Here is a 25,466-nt window from a genome sequence, read left to right on the forward strand (position 1 = left end):
TTGCTTGCTAGCTTTAAGAAATGAGGACAAATATCAGAAACAGCTTGGGTCTTAAGGTAAACTATTGAAACTTGTGCCCTCTCTCTTTGCCTTCAATTTGGACTTGCATGTTTTTGGACTCATGTATATGTCATTCAAAAACAGCATTCCTTCTCCCAGAACTCAGAGTCTGATAGCACCAAAAAATAAACAACACTGACTTGAATAATGTAAACAGCCTCTTTATTCAACACAAAAACCATGATTCAAAGCAGCCGAAGACTCGTTAGGTAGCGGTGTCAATATAATTATTTAATACACAAGCCAAATATCAGCTTTCATAGACACATTCCATTTCTGTGACACAGTTAACATAGAGTGCAGGAATTAGGCACTTAATACAACCGGATCCGTAAATGAACATTAGTGAGCAAATGGAAAGAGGTAATGTGAACCAAATGCTAAACACTTGACTGGTTTAGGCAAGGCAGTTAAAATGTGCAAAAATTGTTTGATTCAATGCCAATTCTATACTGACCAAATTCTATTTCTCAAGGTGATACCAATGACTTTCTGCCCTGAGCAAACAGCACATTTGATTTCACAATTAATGCTGCATTTGCTTACTACAGTCATTGAAACTTTTCAATATTGCATCCACACAAGTTAACACAGTGACGGATCACAGGCACTTAAATAAAGTTTGGTAGTATTCAATAAACAAGTAAAACATCAGTGGCTTCATTTTTACATCTAGAATATTCTGTGAACGTGCTTGATTTCTAAAAATATCTGATTAGATGGTAAACAATCTATTTTGAAAACACTCAGGTCTGTGAATTATTTATAGCACTTCTGTCATTCCAAGATATAGTCAGAAATCTATCCACAGGTCTTTCATACTGTGTAAGACTGGAGTTTGGCAGCTTTCTGAAGTATCAAAATTCAAGTCATTTGATAAATACAGAGTTTTACATAGAGCATATTAAAGTCCCATTTATTGCAGTTGCCAACATCTGCTCTCACTAATAAGCACTTACACCTTTCTTTCACAAATCCACGTGCAGAACAAATAAAAGAACAACTGCACTTTGATTAGATGATAAATGTCACATGTATGAACAAGCTACATGCATGTTGTCTTATCAATGATAAGACAAATAAGTTTCTACCTCTCCCACTCCCAATACCTGCCTGCAGATAGTTAAGATTAGAAATTCTGTCCAATGAATGCATTATTATATGATGGCATATTCTAAAAACAAATCCCAGTAAGTAGTATTGTTCTAACACCAACTTTAGGACCAGAACAGAATTAAACATGGGTAGGGATTTATAATTGAACAAGTTACCATCAAATTTTCTTGCTGGGATTGTTAAACTCCCTGTTAGAGAGCTACACTTTGGTCCCAATTTGAAGTATTTCTCTTTCTCCCTTCATTTCGACCACTTTTGTTTTTGTTTAAAAAGTAAAATTGAGATTTAGAACCACATGCTGGCTAAGCAGACTGTAAATACTATATCTAGGGAAAAAATACAAGGTCGAGAGGATTGAAAGCACCAAGTTCCTAGGAGTGACAACAACCAATCTGTCCGGGACCTCCCAGATAGATGCAATGGTCAAAAAGGCACAATAACACCTCCTCTTCCTCATGAGGCTTAGGAATTGCAGTATTTCCATAAGGACCCACACCAACGTTTACAGATGCACCATGAAAAGCATTCTCAGTGCTCTGCCTCAGAAATCTCAAAAATGAACCTCCCATTCATGGAATCCATCTACACTTCTCGTTGTTGTGGAAAGGCTGCTATTAAAAGAATCCTCTCATCCCGGTAATATTCTCCTCCAACCCCTTCCTTCCGGCTGAAGATACAAAACTTGAACAAACATACCAACACGTTCACAAGCAGCTTCTTTCCTGCTGTTATTAAACTGCTGAATGTACCTCTCTAATTTAAAATCTAAAGTTGATCTTGCTTTTGTGTACCTCCTGCGCAGCTGTAACCTTGTATGCCTCGCTCTATCTAAACTCCCTCTGATTTGTATGTTCTGATCTACCTGTACTGCTCAAGCCAAAACTTTTCACTATACTGGAGTACGTGACAACAATAAATGATATTTGATTTAAAGTGCTCCTTTAACAATTAGTTCTATATCAAATTTTTACTATGAAACCAGGAATTACATTTGAATGGCATGTTGTTTCTAATTGTTTTTGATATTATTCATAAAAACCTTATATAAAGCCATACAGTTATCTTGCAAGAAAAATATATTAACAGCAGAGGTTTAAAAGAATTCTTCAGAACTTCCATGCCCATTCCCTTCTCAACCGGCAAGGATATGTAACAGTTATAGATGAGTAGAGATAGCATTCCTTTCTTGCAGCACATAATGCTATTTGGTCAGAAGCAATTAAAGTAAAATTTCGTGAATCCCTACTTACAATATCTCAGAAGATCAAACTCCTCTTTAAGATGAAGAATGATAATATAATTCCCACACTCCTCTTCCGTAGCCAACATCATCATAAAACCAAACTGCCATTAAACTAGCACAATGTCAAGCTAAGAATTGCTTATCAGATAAGGTCTAATTCAGGAATTAAAGTGCTATATCAAAAATAAAATTATTTCCTATCAATAAGAACAGTAAAATCAGTAAGACCTTTGAGCTGGTCACCATAACAACCCATACTATTTTACAAGATATCACTGCCCTCTGCCAGTGACTACTAGAAGAAATAATTAAGTATAACTCATACACTATGGAGCTTGAAACACTCAACACTGTTGTCAATGAGAACAGAAATCACTAAATTATCAAAACATGGAAGAAAGAAATTGAATTTGTACACATTCTTTCACGACATCAGGACACTACAAGCATTTTATGGCCAATCAAGTAATATTTTTGAGGCATAGTCACTAATGGAGAAAAGCAATTCAAAGGATTACAGGCTGCTCTACTTTTTCATGTTTATTGCAAAAGATTAAGTGTAGCTGTGGTATGAGATTACTATATTGTGCCTATGTGTTTACACTATCACAGAAACAGCAGAGTATGGGGAGGGGAGGGGAACTAATGGAATAGAATTTAGTTTGGAATTTAAGTCTTAAATAAGTTTGAAGTGCTAACCATTAACAGCATCTCAATGATGCACCAGTACCACAAATAATAACCGTATCACTTTAGATCATTCACTAGAACTGAACTATTAAAACATCCCACATTAAATCTAATTGTTTCTACAGAGTCCAGTGTTAATTCAGTAGGGCAAACATTTAACTTCACAAACAAAAATAAGAAAAATAATGGAAGAATAACTAAAACCTTCCACAGGCTTTACTGATGTATTTATTAATACTCAGTCTCATTTCTTACTCACTCTTTTATGCAAAAGGGAAAAGCTGAACAAATCCAAAATGTCGCTCATGTGAATGGATGTTTTATCTATACAATCTCTCTTCAGCAAATGTGTGGATGTAAAATACATTTAAGCAGATTAATCATGGTACTGTTATCATCCCATGTTAATTCATGCTTTACCATTTATTCTCAGTTATTGTTTAGCACATGTTCATTATATACTGCATATCATGATACTGGTTTATTTAGTAAATGGTTAGAAGCATTTATTAAAATGCTAGCACATTTTGATAATTATCAATCTTTCTACTTAACGAATACAACAAGAATGTACTAAAACAATAGCTGGTATCTGCAAAGTCATTCATAGTCAATTCAAACTAGTGTTCCATGCACTGAAATCCCCAGATCCATCTGTAATTAAATTTCTTCTGAACTAATTCTGACCAGATAATTTTAAAACTGGACTTGGTAAATATACATTTCTTTTGCCCTATACATGTTTCCATTGTTTTCATCAGAAGGGACTCCAGAACTGTTAAGTGAATGTCCTATAGTGTAGCTCTAAATACGTCAAAAAGGCAGGGGTTCATCCAGCAAGAAAAAGACATTAACAACCAATGCTTAAACGCAAAGCCTGGTTTTATATAGCACAAAAGAATGGTGCGAAAAAGAAATTGAATGCAAATTTGAATGCTAGCTTTACTATACCTCTCCAGTCGTGTTCAATTTTGACATGCCTTGCTGATGCTGGTGTTAGCTTCGCCATACAGTTAAGGCACTTGATGGCTTTCAGTTCAAAGACTGGCCATTTACTGCCCAACTTGCCCTCCAAAATAGTACTGAATTCCACAATACTTCCTTGTCCCAAATTCAGCAGAACATTCTTGAACTCATTACTAGCTCTTAGTACAATATCTTTGGTTGCATCATCTTCAAGAGTTTCATTCCCATTTGAACCATAAGGCATTCCCACAGTTATTTCAAATTTATAGCGACAAAATCTTTTAAGGTGGCAGGTGTGCTTTGTGAGGAATTTAAGCCGACAAAGATCTTCCTCCATCACAGTCACATTTTTGGGATCACATTCAGGATATGTCTCCCCATACAAGCATCTCATCCAATCACTTAAGAAGTATGGAAGCATATTTATTGCAGACTCTGCACTGTTCTCAATCTCAGTGATACGGACATATTTGAACCTTCCTGTCCATGTTACTCTATGCCCCTCAAGATGACCACAAAGAATTTGAACTTGAGCCATGTTAGTCTCTTTCCAGGCACGAGGACCACAAACAAAGCTATATTGCTGCCAAGTCAGAGTTGAATTGTACACCTTCATACCTTCCGACCTGTACACATAAACCCAACAGAACATCATAATTGCAGTGAGCCAAACCAGGATGAGCTTGACAACAGAGCTCCTTGTCAGGGATTTAACTAGTGCTAACAAAGTGCCAGTTGCTTTTGTCCACATGTGAAGGACAACTGGAATTGTGCATAATACAAGGGTGACAAGAATCTTGATCAATTCCATGGAAATGAACCATTTTATTAACTGGATGAAAATCATTATTGCAACACCAATGAGTAGAATTGGTAGAGCAAAGAGAAACAGGAAATAGCCCACAGATGCCCGAATCAGACCCAATCCTGTGGATGACCTCAAGAGTTCTATAGCCAGTTCGCACCACATAAAGCAGACAAGGTACGGAATTAAGTAGTAGTAGGTACCTTTAAAGTTCCTCAATTGTGCCATTTTGAAGAACAAGTAAAACAATAAAAAGTACAAGAGACAGGGAATACCAAGATTCAACATAAAGACATGACCTATTGGCATAGAGATAAAGGGCTCCCCAATAATTCTTAAGTAGGACCAGTTATCAGGAAGAGTGTAAAGGAACCCGATTACTGCACATATAACCTCTGTAATGAGGGCCCTTCGAGTATATGGTTCTGCACTTGTACTCAGACTCATATAAGATGTAATCAAAAAGAAAATTGCAATAACTGACAGCTCTGAACAAGGAATCCAATCTTTGTCTGCAACAGGAAAGGAAAGAATCACAAAAAATGCAGAGAGCATGAAGTGGATGTGTGGTTCCAAATGACTCCAACTAAAGTTCACCTCAGCCTGTTCTACATCTAGGTCTGGCTCAAAACGTAGCAGCAAGTCAGTCATTGTTCTGAAATTGTCCCATGCTTTGCTATCTTGAAAGACCTTTAGTGTACAAATTACCATGGAAATGAAGGAGAGATAAAAAATGACTAAAGGGATGATGAAAGCAAAAAAGCCAATCGTCAAGTTGCTAATTATAAAGAAAAAGACAAGAGCATTTACATGGTGAAGTGGAATAATAGTATGTAACCAGTGCATTCCAGCTTTAGAGGCAAAATCTATTAGGTGCTCCTTTATTTCCATTAAGGCGTGAAGTGGATATTTCACAATCTATAGAAAAAAAAGACAAAATATAATGAGACATTATAAAATATGTTCTGTATGGTTTGATTAGATTAGATTTCCCACAGTGTGGAAACAGGTCCTTCGGCCCAACATGTCCACACTGACCCTCTGAAGAGTAACCCACCAAAACCCATTTCCCTCTGACTAAAGAACCTAACACTATGGACAATTTAGCATGGTCAATTTACCTGACCTGCACATCTTTGGACCGTGGGAGGAAACCCACGCAGACACGGGGAGAACGTGCAAACTCCACACAGACAGTCGCCCAAGGCTGGAATTGAACCTAGGTCCCTGGCGCTGAGAGGCAGCAGTGCTAATCACTGAGTCACTGTGCCACCCACTTTTTAAATGTTCCCTGTCTGAGAAGCAGCAGCCGATTGATTAGATAATTGATTGATAGATGTTTGGCTAGATAGAAATTAGAAACTGTGACGGAGTGAAAGCTATCAAAACATCGTAAAATTATTGATAAATACCAAGTGACTGCCAAGGTAATCTAGTGTCACGTTTGACTGATTAAAGAAGCATTACTATTATTATTCGGTGTAATCAAACTTTTAAAAAAAAATGTATAAGGACTGAAACAACGGAAAATAAAAATTTGGAGGATTCCTTCAACAGCTCCTTCCAAATTCAAAATCACTTTCATCTAAAAGGGCAAAGGCCAACAGGTACTTCAGAAAACCATATGCAAGTTCTCCTACATGCCACTCATCATCATGACTTAGAAATATATCACCATTCCTTCAAAATTCTGAAACACCTTTCCTAAGGACATTGAGAGTCTGCCTATACCAAATGAACTGCACCAGTTCAAGGTAGCAACTCACTACCACCTTCTCAAGGGCAACAAGAGAGAGATGGGTAATAAATATTGGCCCAGTCAATAAAACTCTCATCCCACAAATAAGGCAATCAAATGCATTGACAGTACTCAGCAAGAATTCTTTAAAAAGCACTGACCTAGAACCCTATTTTGTTAGCTATTTGTGACAGTAATATTTAACATTTGGAAAATTTACAATTGTTACCTGCAACTTACATGCAGAATTATTTATATTTCTCAATCATTGCAAGAACAAGAAGTGACATGTACTAATCAAATTGATTATAACTATATTCATGCAATCTTTACAAATTAGAAATAATTCAACACATTTACTTTCTTTAATCAACCCCAGTTGGCAATATTATAAAAGAAAGTATTAAAGTAAGAGGGACCTATTGTAATAAATTAGTGCTCACTGTAGAAGTCTGTTGAACAATTCTATTTGCATTCTTAACTATACCTTCTGCTGTAAAGGCAAATCTTCAGGTAGTTTCCCTTCAAGTCCATCATCCTCTCCCTGCATTAGTAAGTTAGATGGGATAATGCCCTTGGCATACTTCTTTGTGATGTCAACAAAATCATCCAACTTTAAGTCCTTGTTACCTGAAAGAGTAATACCAGTTTTGATTAACAGGATCCCAAGTGTATCCTTCATTGGACTATTAAGTTGCACCAATGCAGCACCTTCCAATTTTACACCTTTTTATTTGTGTTCAAGGTAAGAAAACATTAGGATTTTATACACTTAGTTTTCTTTGAATGCTTCCAGCTAAGTGAACTTTAGTTTGCTTTGCTCTGACAACATGCCTTAGTTTAAGCGGACAGAATTATCCCATTACACTTGTATCACACCTGCATTCTTGAGGTCACGACGTCACCGTATTGCCAAGTTGTGAAATTCATAGAATGGTTATAGCACAGAGGAGACCATTTAGCTAGAGTACCTGAGGTGCCTCTCTGCAACTCAATCATTGATACTTTTGCCAAATACATTAAACCAGTGTCCTCGTGTTCCTAAGCCTTCTGCCAATGCAAACAGTTTCTCTTTATCTAGCTAGTCTGTCCAGTCTCTGAGGAGAATTACTATAACATCACCCATCTGATCATGGAGCTGAAGTCCTTCATCGCTAGAACTGTTTGTCTGATATAAACTCATTGTAATGAAATCCACCAGTCTACTTTCCAATGATAGCAGAAGATCATCAATAATGAGAATAAAGTTATTACCTAACATACATTCAAGCTGACTAGGTCATTTGTTTAGCTTCTTAGTATCCTTTTTCTTGTAAAGTTGCTAGCATTTTAGGATTGAGTGAGACTGATTCTGTAAGCATTAGGCTCGTGTTCATAATCACTTTCTGAACACAGACACAATAGAAAATACATTTAATCTACCAGCCTGGTTTAAATTTGAATCTAGAAGTTAACAGAACACTGACATCCAGTCCTCTTAAATGGCTAACCTTAGGTCAGGTATCTGAGCAGTACTGGCCATTTTATATTGGCCTCACACATCAGAGTCCCAGATTAATGCAAAGTATATGCAGTGACATAGGTAAAAGTATTGAGTAGCATCTCTTGGGAGTTTATGGGAGAGTAAATTTCTGCCATTCAAAAGATATACTTCCTTAAATTTCACTTCATTTGCATCCTCCTTTCTCCATTTTTCATCTTTGGTTCTAATGAACATGAACAAAGAACATAGCAAAGCAGAAATTGGAAATTGAGATAAAATATCCTATAGCACACCAATTCCCCGATCGCTGGTATTCACTTTAATATGAAAATTGAGAAAAAAAATCTCCATTCAGGGATGATTTGATTTTCCTACTCCTGGTATATCACTTTACTTCCATTAAAGACAATATTTCTTAAACTGAAGTTAAAAATGATTCAAATGAAATTGAAATAGATGAACTAAACTACTTGCATACTGAATTTCATAATGTAGCTGCTTAAGAGTTACAAAGGAGGAAGAATGTTAGCAGGTTATCTTACTTTGAATGCTGACCAGTCGCTCAAGCACTCGCCTCTCTTTCTGCAGCATTTTCGGGACAGGGCCTGGTTCAGCCTTGCTACCTGCATGATGATAAAAGCAAAGGAATGGCAATCTGTTATAACACATCGTCAATATACATTTTGAAAATGTGTGAATTTCATCTGCATCAAGATGTGGATGAAGACCCAACAATGAACCTTCTCTTTTGTCCTACCTTCAGCATTGATGTGACTAACATTCTCCAGGATTTCAGAGACAGCTACCTGCTTCTTGCGGTTTGGATTCAGCTTCTGATACATAATTAACGTAGCCTTCCGCACAGCCCGCTCAAGCTCACTCTCATTTGCAAGTTGCTTCACCAATTCCTCGTTCTCAGATGTGATGCCTTGAGGAAAAAGTAGGTGTCAAGCAATTTTTCCTGAAAACTGCATTAACGCATGCAGCCATACAGTAACCTGGAAAGTAGCATGCAAACGGTTTACAGGTTTTTCTCATGAAGATGCACCATGTGCAAAATCTTTCAAATACTGAGCAGATCTACACAACCAAAAGTAAAAATGATGTTTGCGTTAATTATTCAAACTCTTTAAAACAATGGAAACAAAATGTGATATGAAAACAAGAAACATTTTGAATGATTGCACTCTTCTAAATACAGGTTTAGACTTTAGCAATTGCTTTTAGAATTGATTCAAAACAGGCTGAAAATTGGACATCAGCTCACATTTATCACTTCTGTATAGTCTCTCGTACAATCACATCCTTCCTGTGGTGTGATGACGAGAACTGCACACAGTACTTCAGTTATGGCCTGTCCAATGCTCTGCACAACTCCAACATTACTTCCTTGCTCTTACATATTATGCTATGACTGATGAAAACCTCCTTAACTATCACATTCATGTGTTCTGCTGACTTCATGTCAGTTCTCAATTCGATTCATTCTACATAATAATCAAGAAATGCACAGAATCCATAATGTGAAATCAGGCCATTCAGCCTATCAAGTCCACACCAACCTTTTGGAGAACATCCCACCCCATCACACCCCTGTAATCCTGCATTTCCCATGGCTAATCCACCTAGCTTGCACATCCCTGAATACTATGGGTAATTCAGCATGGCCAATCCACCTAACTTGTACGTCTTTGGACTGAGGGGGTAACCAGAGGAAACACACACAGACACGGGGAGAGTGTGCAAACTCCACACAGTCGCCCAAGGCAGAAATTGAACCTGCATTCCTCGTGCTGTGAAACAGCATTGGATACTGCAAAGGCTCTGACAAAAGTCTGGTAACACTACTGAAAATGTATGTTCTGGAAGTAAGTGCACCCCTCGTCAAGCGGTTCACAGCTATGACACTGACATCCATGCAACAATGTGGAAAATTATCCTGATTTGTCCTATTATTATGTACAGGACATATCTAATCAATTCCCACTGTCTACTGAATATCAGCAAATTGACACAATAGCTCATCGACAATGCTATTCAATAGTATTTGTAAAGGAAAAACTTACTCAATGATGCTTAGTTTCTGCTAGAACCATTCAGTTCCTGGCTTCATTACCACCTTGGTCAAAGAGCTGAATTCAATATATTAAGTAACTGCCCTCAACATCAAGGCCGCATTTGATGGAGAATTACATTAAGACATCCTTGCAGAAGTGGACTCAGTAGGATTTGAGGGGATAATCTCCACTGTTCAACGTCTTGGCTAGCACAGAGGAAGATGGTTGTTGTTAGAGGTCAGTCATTTCTGTCTGAGAATATCAGTGCACAGGTTTCCCAGATTAGGGTCCAAGGTCCAACTATTTGCAGCTGCTTCATCAATGAGTTTCCCTTCCTTGTAAAGTCAAATATGGATGCTTGGTGATGATTGCACAACTATTAGCACAATTCGTGGCCCTGAATATTGAAGCAGTCCCTGTTCAAATTTTGCACGACCCAGACAACTTCCAGGCTTGGGCTAAGTAATATCTTTAAGCAATGCAACTGCCAGAAAATGGCTCTTTAACAGGAGAGCATCTAAAATTGCCCTTTGATGTTCAGTGGCATTACTATTGCTAAATCCTCCTTTATTAACAACCTGGAGATTGGAGATTTGACATTGACTGGCTACTGAACCAGACCAGCTATATAAACGATGTTGCTACAACAGCATGTCAGGGGCTGGGAATTCTGCAGCAGTAACTTCCCTCTCGTCTCCCCCAGTACTTGTCAACCAGCTCTAAGTCACAACGTGATCAAGTACTTCCTACTTGCCTGGATCACAAAAACTCGAACTACACAAGTAGCTCCACACCATCCAGGACAAAGCAACCAGCTTGATTGGTTACCCATCTTCATTATTCACTTTTCAATCCTGCATCACACAGTGGCAACGGTGTATACTAAATACAAGTTGCAGTGCCGTGATTCACCAAGGTTCCTTCGACAACACTTTACAAACCACAATCTCCAACATTTTAAATGGCGAAAGCAGCAGTTATAGTGAACAGCCACATTCTGCACACATTATGAGTTGGAACTAGATCACCACTCCTGGATTGCCTCTGGATCAAAATCCTTTCCTAACATAACTGCAAGTGTTTGTAAGCTCAGATGATTGTAATAGTTCAAGAACGCAGCTCATCACCACCAATTCCAAGACTATTAGGAATGGTGGCACAGTCCGTGATGAATTAATTTTTTAAAAATGCTAATGTATTTAATATGCAAACAAAATTAATGCAATACATAGTTTTACAAAAGATCTAAAAGTTGGAAGACACAGACAGCCTACTACGAACCCATTTCCTAATCTGAATAGAGGGAGGGACTCTTTCTCAGAGCTAAGTAAATTCTGGTACTATATTTCTCCTGAAATCCAAGTCTATTAATCCTGTATTCAAAGAATATTAATAGATGACTAATTATGAAAAAATTGAAGCGATTAAACGGTTTCCAACTATAGCAACTGAGCTAAAATTCTAACGGTCATACACGGCCAGATATGGCATAAAACATCCTAATGCCAGCTAACATAATCAGGCTATAAGGAGAGATTCAGTTGCAATTTCACATTGTCTGTGTCTCCACTTGCACATAACATAAGCCATTCATTCCCCACTTTGCTATTTGGGTGGGCAGACCATTTCCTTGATACATTGAACAAACTTTACTTTCTGATACTGGCTCGAAAGTCAATTTTACGAAAATGCAATGAGACTTCAAAGCAGCTTTGGGTCAATTCTGACAGATGTGATAATAGCACCAGATTAATGCAGGTCCTTCTTTCTCACCAATTTAAATTAATGACCTCCCATCTTAGATTAACTGCTTACGTCGATCATGTATATACTTTGGGGAGATTCCTACTTTAAGGAAGCTGAGCCTTGGCTGATTCAGTTTTTTCCCTCAATGCACATCCCCATTAACCTTTTCTTTAAACTGGCCCAAAGGGCAACAGCAACTCCAATGTTGGTCACGCACAAGTTGGCTCCTTGAAGTCTGAGTATGTGGCCACAAAATCAAATAGTGATACAGGGGTTACAAGCTTAGACAAATCACCTGCATATTTCAAAACATTTAGAGAGAAGAAAAGTCATTACTTAGATTTAGACTGCAGCACAGAAATAAGCTGTTCTGCCTAGCTGGTTCATGCCAGCTCGAGGTGTCCTTCCAGCCCTTTGACAAGTAAATTTATTTTGGTATTCTTCCTTGTGAATCAGTTTTGCACCCTCTCTGGTGCTTTTCTTTTAAGACTATGGAGACATGACATGAGTTCTACTGTCCTTCTTTCAACCTTTTCCCAAAGTATGGCTCATGGCATCGCCTCCAAAATGGGACAGTCAGTTTAAATAAACAGTCAGCATTTGCCATGTGCAGTTTGTGATATACTAGTGTTCCTATAGCAATGCAATCATTCAATCAGCATTCCTTTTTAAAAACTGTTGCACCATATTAGCCACATATTAACTGTAGGGTACAAAAAATGATATGTTATCATTACTTCCACATGCTATTCAAAGTCTTTTTATGTCTACTATAAAAAAAACATACCTTTCCTTTCTGCAAGACAACTTTTAAGCAGTTTTCCAGCTTCTTTTTTGCCCTGTTTGGCAGATTGGATTAACCAGTATACAGCTGTACAGTTGTTCAGTTCTTCATCCTTTCTGCCAGCAAGCTTCAGGTAATATTTACCGACCTAATGGCAGCAAATAAAAAGGACATTATTTTTCTTTAAAATGCCACGTATGCAAATATCTGACAATGGCTGTCAAACTGAGGCAAACATTAAAATCCTGGATCTTCAGATGTATAAGTATAGGCAACAAGAATGATATGGTTTTAGAAGTCATTGGTTAGGTTGCAGCAGTAGTTCCATATCTATGTTTAAGTACACAGCACTTGCAGAAGGCTAGCAAGGTCTTAGAGACTATGAAAACGAGAATTATTGGAATGATATGGTGGATGAGAAACTTCCTTTACCAAGGAAGGCAGAGAACCTATAAGGAGAAAGCCAAGATGAGGTTCAGTGGATGTTCAAAAAAACAGAAGACCTCGATGTTTTCTTTCTTACTCTGTTAGCATTGATGCAAATGTCAGGTACCAGAGTACAGTGAATTCAAGGAAATTTTCAAAAGAATCAGGCAAAAGATGACGACTTCTTTTAACAAGAAATTAAATGCACTTCACACAAAAAAGTGCTGAATGCAGATTCAATCATAACTTTCAAAAAGGAAGCTGGAAAATTTGATAGGACATAGAGAAAGGGAAGGAATAACTTACTGAATAGCCTCCTATGCCTTTGGTTCAGTGAATCCTATAATAGAGACACAGTGGCTTTATTTCCTACTTATTTGTGCATGTTGAAGTATGGTACCTTAGCTCATCTATGTAATGCAATCTATTTTCCACTATTAAATAGCTGAGAATAAAGTCAAAAGACTTTAAACATTCGAAACTGGCTGCCAATGGACTGGGTGGTCCATATGCGAGTGGGCGGGCAGGCGGACGAGATCTGGTAGGATGTGCTCTTTGTGGGGTTTCTCATTGTCCTTTCTGTCTAGGTCAATCCTCATCCTTTTTCTCCCTCATGTTTTGCAAGTTAGCACCTCATACAAGTTTATGCGGGAGAGTAGAGAGTGAAGTTCTGTCTTCCTTAAATAAGCAGTTCAGATGGAACAAAACTGGATGTGAACAATAGCTTAGAAATGCAAAACAAATATCATTCCTCATTAGCAATTCTATGGAATTTTAAAGAATTAGATTTACAGAACACCAGATGTGGTCTCACCAATGTCCTACATATTTGAAACATAGCCTCTGTACTTTGTATTCCCCTCACAATAGACAATAACATCCTATGATTTTGTCTAATTACTCTAATTCCAAAAGATAAGAAGTGCAGACCACAAGGTGAAGTTTTTTCTCCTTCAGTCCTTTGGCTTTTAGCAATGATGACATGTTGTTGTCTGTAGGGCAATAGTTGTTCTTTGTTTCGTTGGTTCATCAGTTATACCTCGGTATTTTCCACACATTCAAGAGTGTGTTATGGTTATTTTCTATCTGTAGACTTTAGAAATTTCTCTACTGCTCTTGACAGTGTTTTAATATAATTCTGCAACACAACTGCTGTCAGACAAAATTTCTCATAAGGCTTGATGTCACTCACTGCCTTCAAAAAGCAACACTGGGCCACACAGCTCAAAAATATGTAGCACTTCATCAAGTTGCAAAATTCTTATTTCAATTATAGTCCAACTTCCACCATTTAATAATCCCCCCAAAAAATGTCACTTCTATGAAGCACTAGCTTTTTGGTTCTCTCAGATGAAATAATCCTTGCTTCAACGGTAAGTAAATTTCCTTTTTTGCATGAGTGGATGAAGAACTTTCCTTGGTGCAGCCAGGGATACTGGCTTTGTTTCAGGACAGAATGATTTATTATGATACCTCCTGCTTTCCGCGTCTCATGAATAGCTGTGGGAATTCAGCTCTGAAATGTTTTGATGGATATTATTGGCTTTCCAGTTCCTCTACTCTGCCAATAAAATGCAAGTCAGATTTCTTGTGTAAGAGTGAATTGCTCTGGTTCAGCATATACAGGTTTATAAAATCACGAGGGGCATAGATAAGGTGAATAGTGAAGCCTTTTTCCAAGGGTAAGGGAGTTCAAAACTGGAGGGCATCATTTTAAGGTGACAGGAGAAAGATTTAAAAGGGACCGGAGGGGCAACTTTTTCCACACAGAAGGTGGTTATGTGGCAGATGCAGGTACAGTTACAATAATTAAAAGACACTTTGATAGCTACATGAATAGTAAAGGTTTAGAGGAATATGGGACAGACACAGACAAATCGGACTGGTTTAGTTTGGGAAACCTGGTCACCATGGATGAGTTGAATGCAAGGTCTGTTTCCATGCTGTATGACTATCACATCTGGATTTTAATTATTTTTCTATCTATATTGAAAAGTCATATTCAGTTGCCCTACAACCTACGGTTTCATGCTCCTAGCCCATGCATACAGCAGGGTACTGGTTTACCAGTATGCTCACTTTTGCAGTAAAGCCGAGTACAGTGTGATACTGGGTAAATTTTCAAAGTCAATTTAGCAATACTACTGCTTGTTTGGGTCTTATAATCTGCTCAAAAGTATTCAGTAATAGCAGAGAGTTCTTCACATTGTTCTATCATTCACTATCATTTTATAATATTCTTCACCTCGCTGTGCTACTAAAAATATTTAGATTCTGAGGAGGTAATGAAAACATTAAACTATTTTTTGGGAAACAAATTGCTGTGGCTCCATCTTGTTACAATACTTCAAGAAACAGCAGGACCACCATGTGACAGTGAGACTTCCTGTGATGATGCATGCAGTCTTTTTAGCATTTCAGCCAGACCTAACCCTGATAACATGTTTGCCACTTGTTTTACTAGAGGATATTTACATAAAAGGTTCAGTACAGGCACCATATTACATGTATGGTGAATATTTACATCATTTAATTGATTTGACTGCTCAAATAGCACAGGGTAAAAGTGAGGACTGCAGATGCTGGAAACCAGAGTTTAGATCAGTGTGGTGCTGGAAAAGCACAGCAGGTCAGGCAGCATCCGAGGAGCAGGAGAATCGATGTTTTGGGCAAAAGCCCTTCATAAAATGAGATAATTACACTATAAACAATGATAAAAATAAAAGATCTTTTTCCAGATTTAAGTGAAAGGCTTATGTTTCTCAAACCCAGCAAGTGCGTCAGTTCACTGAAACTAAGCATATTATGAAGTTCAACATTTAGCTTTGGTATGTCATTTCTCCATTAATTATTAGAAAACTCAATGACACATTTTCAAGCCTGTTATAGCAATGGAAACAATACAGATTAGGCCAAAGGAAAATTTCAAGTTTGTTCAGAATAAATGGTTCAAGAATTATTTGTAGAAATGCTTATCTGAACAAAGATGGATTACTCAAGTTTATCTGGCAGCAGAAATACTAACATAAGAACATATGAAGAAACTACCACATGACTAGGTCACTGAACCCTTCAAAAACACCACAGGAATTATGCCTGCTTTACCATTTGATACGATTGGAACTGATATACCGTTACAACCACAATTTCCTTTAATCTCAAGCAGCTGCTATCATTCAATTAAATCAAGGTTGTTCTTAATGTTAACTTCATTTACCAGCCTGGGTCCCATAGAACTCCTCATCATTCACAGATCTTTGTTTGGCAATCTCAGTTTTAAAATTTTGAACTGACCTCAGCAGATTTGCGATAAGAGCGGCCATCACTGTTTGACATCAGCCCCGAATTTCCCATTTCAAATTTTAATGTTATACTTCTTTGATCTGAATTCCATTATCAGAAACAGTGGTTTCTTTTGATCTAACCAACCCCTTTGATCAGCTTAAGTTTAATTAACTTAACTTTCTACTAGACTTAAGTTAAGGGAATAAAAGCTAAGTCTATACAGCCAATCCTCAAACTTTACACTTTCAGTCTAGTGTCATTCTGGTAAAATTATGCAGCACCACGCCCATAGCTAATACATCCTGGTACACTGCCCAGAAGTCAAAACATGGTGGACCAGAACCCTGTATCGTTGTAACTTACCTACTACTATTTATTTTCTAGCTTGAGATAAAGGCCAACATTCCATCAACTTTTTAAAATTTGCTTTATTCACATGTCCCCTAGTTTATACAGATTTCTTTATTTGGACCCCTAAATCTGATTTTTTAAAAAAACAGTTCCCATTAAGAAATGGATGGCCTTATTCCACTAAACTCTGCTACTTTTTGCCCATCATTTAATCTACCAATCAATCTCAATTTACTGCTTTCTATTCCATCTACATTAAAGTGCCCCTTACGTAAGTGCCCCAACCAACTTACATATACAGCTTTCTATTCCTTCCTCCCTAACCAGCGAGAAATCTTCACTAAATCAGTATCCAAAACAGCTCGACCATCTCGAAATGTCTTGGTAAGCAAATTTGAGTGTAATGTGACACTGGACTGCAGCACTGATCTGTTAGCTGGGCAAGGCCCCCAAAGAAGTTTTACAGCTGCCTGCTGTTATTTTGGGGGGGGGGGGGGGGGGGGGGGGTGGCTACATGTAGCAGTAAAAATCCAAATATAAAATGGTACAGTCTCTTGCAATCGCAGAAAACAAAATCTACTTTTATGAGAAAACAACTGGTTACTCCTCCACTCTCAAAAAGCTAATAAAAAACATTCAAGTGTCCAAAGTCACCATAAAAATAAACACCTTTGAGGAATCTATCCAAAATATAATGCAGGATTGGGGTTCATTTTAATGACTGAAAAGAGGTTTTAATTTTTGAAGTAGGTTTAAATCTGTAAGAGGCAATAATTTATATTTACTGTATAACTACAATACAAAAGAAAACCTTATTTCCATTTTGCATCTATTTTAAATCAGTAATATTAATGTCTTTAATCTATCCTCTCACCAATTCAGCAGCTACCACTATTTGCATTACACCCAATTTTCCACATTAGACAAATTAAATCAACGCTTTAATGTTACAATAGTCTGTCAACGTTAATGACCCAGCAGCCTGGTAAGCCTCTTTATGCACTTCCCTGGCTTTGTAATGATCCTGAGTCACGCTCCCTCTGACCCCATCCAGTGTCACACTGTGGCAATGTGATCTTTCACTCTTGCATTAATACACTTCAGCTGCTTTAGTTATCTTTTCTTGAAGCTTCTGTACCTCCTGCTTTTTTTCAGCTCATCTTTCATGGTGGCACCATGGTTAGCACTGCAGCGTCACAGTGCCAGGGACCCGGGTTCAATTCCCACCTCAGGAGTTTGCACATTCTCCCCATGTCTGCGTGGGTTTCCTCCGGGTGCTCTGGTTTCCTCCCACAGTCCAGAGATGTGCAAGCCAGGTGAATTGGCCATGCTAAATTGCCCGTAGTGTTAGGTGAAGGGGTGAATGTAGGGTTGCTCTTTGGAGGGTCGGTGTGGACTTGTTGGTCGGAAGGCCTGTTTCCACGCTAAGTACTCTAATCTAATCTTTCATTTAATTCTGGGCTTTGTCCTTTATGGCTGTATTAGTTTTTGCTTCCTTTAAGCGGTTCAGTCTCAGTTCTGGTGGTGCTCTAATTTGTTTCTGTACACCATATCGTCATGCTTTTATGGCCTACTCAGGCTGGTAGAACAAACCTGTTGTGAGAGATCACAGTAGAAAGATGACAGGAGATCAAGGGGCACACAATGAAAGACATTCAGCTAATGGAGGAGTCAGAAAACAGTGCTGAGGGGAAATCAGAATATTGGAAGGCAGTGGGAAATGCAAATACTTCCAGGTGGGACTGAGTAGCTGAGGAAATCAAGAAATGAACGGTTGAGCAAGATCCAAGAGGGAAAGATATTTAAAATGGAATAAAGGCTTTAGAAAGACCTTTGTTGGAAGCTGATAGTATCAAAGGATGAGAAAGAGTTGAGTGTTAAAGTAGATGAAAGATGATTACAACACAAGAGGAGGAGCCCACAGGGATAGGCAATGAACTGAAAGATAATGTTCTCTTTTGGGATAGTGTGAAGTGAAAAAAAGTAGTAGAATGCAGATCAAGGTGATGAAATGGTGGTAGAGAAGAGAGTGCAGTCAGCAGAGATGGAAGTAAATCGAAATAAATACAATGCACAATACAGTATATGGTTTTAATCTTCAGACCCAATAAAGGATAATTATTTACCTTGGAAGGGGGAACAAAGGTTTAATAGATGGATTGCTCAGGCGACAGACCATCCGATGAAGAGATAATATTGAATAGGCGTATTCTAAGAAAAATGAAAGGTGACCTAATTGAAATTGATAAAAGAGTCATAGAGATGTACAGCATGAAAACAGACCTTTCGGTCCAACCCGTCCTTGCCGACCAGATAGACCAATCCAATCTAGTCCCACCCGCCAGCAGCCGACCCAAATACCTCCATACTCTTCCTATTCATATACCCATCTAAATGCCTCTTAAATGTTGCAATTGTACCAGCCTCCTGGGTCAATAACCCTTGAGTTGTTTCCCTGTGGACAGCCTTTAACTAGGGAATACAGTCTATGCAGATTAGTCATTTAGGACTAAGATGAGAAGCCAGTTCTCATTCAGAGAGGATTGTGAATCTTAAGATTAGTCCAATCTTGGCTGCAGATATTCAACTGTTAAATGCATTCTTGTAATACTACTGCTCTCCATCTGACCTCTTTCAGCCTGACGATTCTGAAATCTCTGTGCTCCTTTAATTTTCACCTCTCAAATCTTCAAGTTTGCAAAACCACCAGCCATCCAGCTCTGCAATTCACTTCCTAAACCTCAACATCACTGTATATGTCCTTATATCTACTTAAATTATTGATTTCTCAGCCTGAATGAGTACATAACTTGGGACTTTTGAAGCAGCATGGGGATTTTTGAGGCAGCGTGGGAATTTGGTGCAATAGGAAGAGGTAGTTTATGTTTTCTTTCCAGTTTCATAGCTTAAGGTCTCTTTAGGGGATAAACTGTAGCTCATGATCGGAGGCTCAGCATAAAAGAAAGTGATATCATAGAAATAGCAAAGTCACTAGTTGATAATAGCTATAATATGACTATTAAAGGTATTTTCAGATTAAAGGCAAAACAGGAAATATTTACAGGCTACAAACTAAAAGATCAGTATTTAATCTTTAAAAATCCATGTTATAAGATGGTTGTTTAATCACTTGAGTATCTCCGGTTCAGCATTGATGAGCTGGAACTCAAGCTTCAAAAACTGTGATACATGAACACATCATAAAGTGGAAAGTAACCTGGATGCCGTGTTTCAGGGGCAGTCATACCCCTTGGACCAAGTACCTCAAATTCAGTCACTGGTCAGATACAGGAGTGTGACTAAAAGCAAGACAGGTAGAGGGTCCCAGGAGGTAGTGTTGAACGAGTCTCAGCTCTTGAGCCTGTTAAACAGGCTTGAGATTCTTGCTTCCTGTGTGGGCGAGAGTGTGGGCTGTAGAAAGGATGAGCAAACTGACCATGGCATTATGGTACAGGACGCCATTCAAAGAGGAGAGGGTGAGAAAGAGAAATTAAGTTTTAATTAGGGGTAGCATAGACAGAGGAATTGACTCTTCTCTGGCCAGGATTGCAAGTCCACAAGGCTGTGTTGCCTACCAGTTGCTCAGGTTCAGGATAGCTCATCCGGGCTGCAGAGGAACTTGGAGTGGGAGGGGAAAAATCTAGGTGTCATGATCCACGTGGGTACAAATGATGTAGGTAGGAGGAGGAAGGATTTTTTCTGAGTGAATATGACAGACAGAGCTAAATTAGAAAAGCCTAACCAAAAAGATAATAATATCTTGATTACTACGTCAGCCACAAAATTGGCACAGGATTAATAAGGTTAGAGAGATAAAAGCAGGCTCAGAGATTGTCATGGGAGAAACAGGTTCTAATTCATGGGACATGGGCATCACTACTGGGGTAGGAGGGAGCTGTTCTGATGGGATAGGACAGGCTCCACCTTATTCAGGCTGGGACCAGAGTCCTTGCGCACTGCATGACTAGGACAGTGGATGGGGCCTTAAACTAATTGGTTGGAGGTGGCGGTGGCTTGGGTTTGGGGCATGCTTGTTGGACAGGTGCATGGAAAGTTATGGAAAAAGTTAAAAGTTGAGAGGTTATTGAAGTTTCTACCACAATTAATAGGATAAAGAGTATGGAAAGACTCAAAACTGAAGTGGAGACATGGTGCAGTCAACTCAGAACTGAGGGTGCTGTATTTAAGTGTACAGTATAAGCAAAGAAAATGAGCATGAAAATTGAAATTGGCAGATAGAATATTGTTGGTGTCACAGAGACATGGCTGTATGGGTATCAGAGAGGAAGTAAGGACTGCAGATGCTGGAGAGTCAGAATCAAAAAGTGTGGTGCTGGAAAAGTACAGTAGGTCAGGCAGTATCGAGGAGCAGGAAAGTCGACTTTTCGGGCATAAGCCCTTCTTCAGGGACGTGTGTGGATGAAGGGCTTATGCCCAAAACATTGACTTTCCTGCAATGAAATTAAATCAATAGCAAGAAGTAATATAGGGTCGGAAGGCAAAGCTTGTGTGTGAATAGAGTTGAGGAATCACAATGGAAAAAACCTTGATGGGAGTTATGTACAGACCTCCAAGGGCACACAAACGTAACAAAGGAAATGAAATTAATAGCAAGATTAAATTAAATTAGTTAACAAAATTAAATCAACATCAGGTCAGAAGGTGTAGTATCCATGTGGGTAGAGTTGAAGACCTGCAAGGAAAAACAAACCCTGAAGGGAGTTATCTACAGGCCCCCTTGCAGTAGTCAGGACAGGGGGCAGAGATTAAATCAAGAGATAGAAAAGGCTTGTATGAAATACACCATTTCAATAATTATGAGGAATTTCAATATGCAGGTGGACTTGGAATTCAGTTCGGCAGTGAATCCCAAGAAAAGGAAATTCTTGGAATGTCTATGAAATGGGCTTTTGGGTAGATTGTGGTTCAGCTCACTAGTGAACAGACAGTTCTGGACTTGGAGACGTGTAATGAAGAAGATTTGTCTGAACTCAAGGTGAAGGAACACCTAAAGGGCAGAGATCATAATATGATGGAATTCATCCTGCAGTTTGAGAGGCAGAAGCTAGAACCAGATGAAACAATATTACAATAGAGTCAAGGTAATTGCAAAGACATAAGGGAGCAGCTGCTAGAGTTGATTAGAAGAGGAGAGTGGTACTGGAAAAGCACAGGTGAGGCAGCATCGGAGGAGCAGGAGAATTGACATTTTGGGCATAAGCCCTTCGACAGAAATGGGGTTACATTTTCTGAAGGGCTTATGCCTGAAATGTCGACTTTCCTGCTCCTCAGATGCTGCCTCATCTGCTGTGATTTTATAGTGCCACACATTTTGTGCCTGATCTCCAACATCTGCAGTTGTCACTTTCTCCTTGATTAGAAGGAAGCCTAGCAGGGAAGGCAGGGGAGCAGCTATAGCAGGAGTTTCTGGGGATAATTTGGGAGGCAGTGCAGATTCATCCCAAAAAGGAAGAAACACACTAAAGGGAGAATAAGGCAACCATAGCTGACAAGGGAACTCAGGGACAGCACAAAAGCAAAAGGAAAAACAAAGTGGTGAAGATTAGTGGGAAGTTAGAGGATGGGGAAAACTTTAAACACCAGTGGAGGACAACTAAAAGAGTAATAAGGATAAGATGAAATAGGAGAGTCAGCTAGATAATAATATAAAAGTATATTGTAAGATCTATTTTTTAGATCTATGAAAGGTAAAAGAAAGGCAAAGTGAACATTGGATAGCTGGAAAATTAGGCTGGCGTAGCAGCAATGGGGTAGAAAAAAAATAGTGGAAGAACTGAATAGATACATTGCATCAGTCTTCACAATGGATGACACAACTGACATGCTTGAACTTCAAGAGAGTCAGAAGGCAATGACCATCAATAAAGAGATGGTGGGAAAACTGAAAAGTCTGAAGGTGGATGAATCACCCAAACTGGATGGACTACACCCCAGTATTCTGAACAAGGTTGGAGAGGAGATTGTAGAAGCATTGGTGGTGACCTTTCAACAATCACCTAAAGTCAGAGGGGGTCCTAGAGGATTGGAAAATTGCTAATGTACCACCCCTGATTAAGAACGGAGGGAGGCAGAAAACAGGAAAATACCAGTTTGCCTGACCGTGGTATTTGGTAAGATTTTAGAGTGCATTATATTAAAGAACAAGATTATACAGTACTTGGAAGTGCATTGTAAAATAGGGCTGAGTCAGCAGGGCTTCGCCAAGGAAGACTCAGGCCTGCTAGAAGTTAGACAAAGGAGAGCAAATGGATGTGATTTATTTGGATTTCCAGAAGGCTTTGAAGCTGCTAAATAAGAACCATTATATTAGGGACAAGGTACTGGCATAGATACAGGACTAGGAGACTTGCAGAAGACAGAGACAGGACATAAGTGGGTCTTTGTCAGGATGGCAGCTGGTGAGTTCTGCTGGGGTCAGTATTGGAACCACTACTATTCACATTACACATTAATGATCAGGATGAAGGAACTGAGGGTATTGTTGCTAAATTTGCAGATGATACAAAGGCAGGTGAAAGGGCAGGTAGTGTTGAGAAAAAGAGGAGGCCACAAAAGGACTTGGACAGGTGAGAAGAATGGGAAAAGTAGCAGATGGAGTATACTGTGGGAAAATGAGAGGTTATCCACTTTGATAGGAAGGAGAGGCAAATATGGGGAAAGGCTTTAGAAATCTGAAGCAAAAAGGTTTGGATTTTCTTTAGGTTAAGATGCAGATTCAGTTGGCAATTAGGAGGACAAATGCAATATTAGCATTCAGTTTAAGAGAATTAGAATATGAACTTACAGCATACGGAGAGGTCTGAATAGAATGGGTGCAAAGAAGATGTTTTCATGAGTAGGATAGACTAAGACCTGATGACAACTTCAGAATGAAGTGATGATCCTTTAGAGTAGTGGAGGAATTTTTTTCAACCAAAGGATGGTTAATCTAAGGTATCCATTCCCACAGAAGGTAGTGGAGATAAATCATTGAGTGTATTTAAAATAAAGGTAGATAGGATCTTGATTAGTAAGGGGTTCAAACGTTACAATAGCATGGGGTTGAGAAGTATATCAGTTATGATCAAATTGTGAAACAAATTCAGGCTGAATGCCCAGATTTTGTTCAAATATCTTAGGCTACTTTTGAATGACAATTTTGTTTTCTTAGAATGGGGTTGTGGCAATTACACATAAAGTTGCACTTCTACAATAACTAATAAGAGTTTAAATTGTTATTTCAAACAAATAGTTGAAGAAGAAACCAAAAGAGCAAATAATAGTACAGAAATAAATGTGTATTGTTAAAGTGCCACACCTCATCCACATTACTTTGTGCTCCTCCTAAGGAGATCAATTACAGCAGTTCAGTTGTGCAAAGCATGACCGTGCAAACAACAAATTCATTGAAAGACTAGTTAGTATGTTGTTTTGTATAATTAAAGGGACAGGTATTGACTACAGCACCACAAAGTCCTCAGCAATTCTTTGTCTTGTACCTGAAGATCTTCCCTGCATATTTAAATCATAAAACTGGCAGATAAAACTTCAGTTTAACTCATCAAATTATAAAAGTTAATGTCAGGCAATGCATTATTGATTTAGTACTGTACTAGTCTGGCTTCTACAAAATAGGGAAATACTTTTTAACCAGCGAATTTGAAGCAAACAAAATAACCTAACTTTTTATACAATTTATTCATAGGATCATTAGTTAGGACTAGCTGGAATTTCAAGCAAAATCCCAGAATATGATCTTAGGGTTCTAGATTACCTTCCTCAAATAGAAACAATTAAGTGACTGCATACATTACCCACTGTAATAAAATTATGTAACAGCAAGTGTCGTAATATGTCTGCCTGTGATGATTTACTAGATGAAGTACATTTCTAAAAACATATTGACAATGCACATGTTAATTATGTATACTGTAAATTTTGGCAAATCTGGTAATTTAGCATGAAATAGCACCAGAGGTGGCCATTTGTTCAACATGCCAATGCCAACTTTTGGGAAGAGCTATCCACCATTATTCCTACTCACCCAGTCCTTCCCAAAATGTAGCAACTTCTGACTTCATTAGTATTGGTCCAAACATGCAAAAATCAAACTGACGTCCAGGAATGACTGCTTCTAACATCACGGTACACGTGACTAAGAGTTCTAGCAAAATCAGAATTAAGGGAAAACTGAAAAGGTTTTTATAGGTCAATAATCTCAGCTCCAGAATATCACTACAAGAGTTTCTCAGGGCAGTATTTCATGCCTAACCACCTTCAGCACTGCTCTTCCTTCTATCCCAAAGTCAGAAGTGGAAATGTTCACTATTGTGGACACGTGCATAATGTTCAGCAACATTTGAGAATCCTCAGATTGTCCATTAACAATTGCAGCAAGACCTGACTAATATATGGGCTTGGGTTGATAAGCGTCAAGTAACATTTATACCATACAAGGGCCAGGTATGACAATCTCTAACATGAGGGAATTAGTTATGCCCTCTTGACATTCTATGGGGATTACTAATGATTAGAAACTGAATTGGAACAGACAATAATACCGTGGCTATAATAACTGGTCAGAGACGAGGGAATTCTGCAGCAAAATACCTGACTACCCAAAGCTGGTCCATGAACTACTGGGCACAAGTCATGAGTATGATGGAATACTCCCCACTTGACTGGATAAGTGAAGCTCTAACAATATTTTAAAAGC

General features: G+C 38.5%; 1 protein-coding gene across 2 annotated transcripts in view; it reads right to left on the minus strand.

The window, feature by feature from the left end:
- Window positions 1–220: 220 nt before the first annotated feature.
- The window catches only part of LOC132833348 (wolframin-like), a 37,566-nt gene continuing 12,320 nt past the window's right edge, over window positions 221–25,466 (minus strand). For both annotated transcript variants that reach the window (XM_060851537.1, XM_060851538.1), the window contains 5 exons: window positions 12,692–12,836; window positions 8,859–9,029; window positions 8,644–8,724; window positions 7,106–7,248; window positions 221–5,798 (listed from right to left, as the gene is read on the minus strand). In XM_060851537.1, coding sequence (XP_060707520.1) covers window positions 3,993–5,798; window positions 7,106–7,248; window positions 8,644–8,724; window positions 8,859–9,029; window positions 12,692–12,836 — 2,346 coding nt within the window. In that variant the 3' untranslated portion in view covers window positions 221–3,992. The remainder of the gene's footprint in view (window positions 5,799–7,105; window positions 7,249–8,643; window positions 8,725–8,858; window positions 9,030–12,691; window positions 12,837–25,466) is intronic.

This window comes from Hemiscyllium ocellatum, chromosome 36 (genome assembly GCF_020745735.1).
Source record: "Hemiscyllium ocellatum isolate sHemOce1 chromosome 36, sHemOce1.pat.X.cur, whole genome shotgun sequence".
NCBI classification, from domain to species: domain Eukaryota; kingdom Metazoa; phylum Chordata; class Chondrichthyes; order Orectolobiformes; family Hemiscylliidae; genus Hemiscyllium; species Hemiscyllium ocellatum.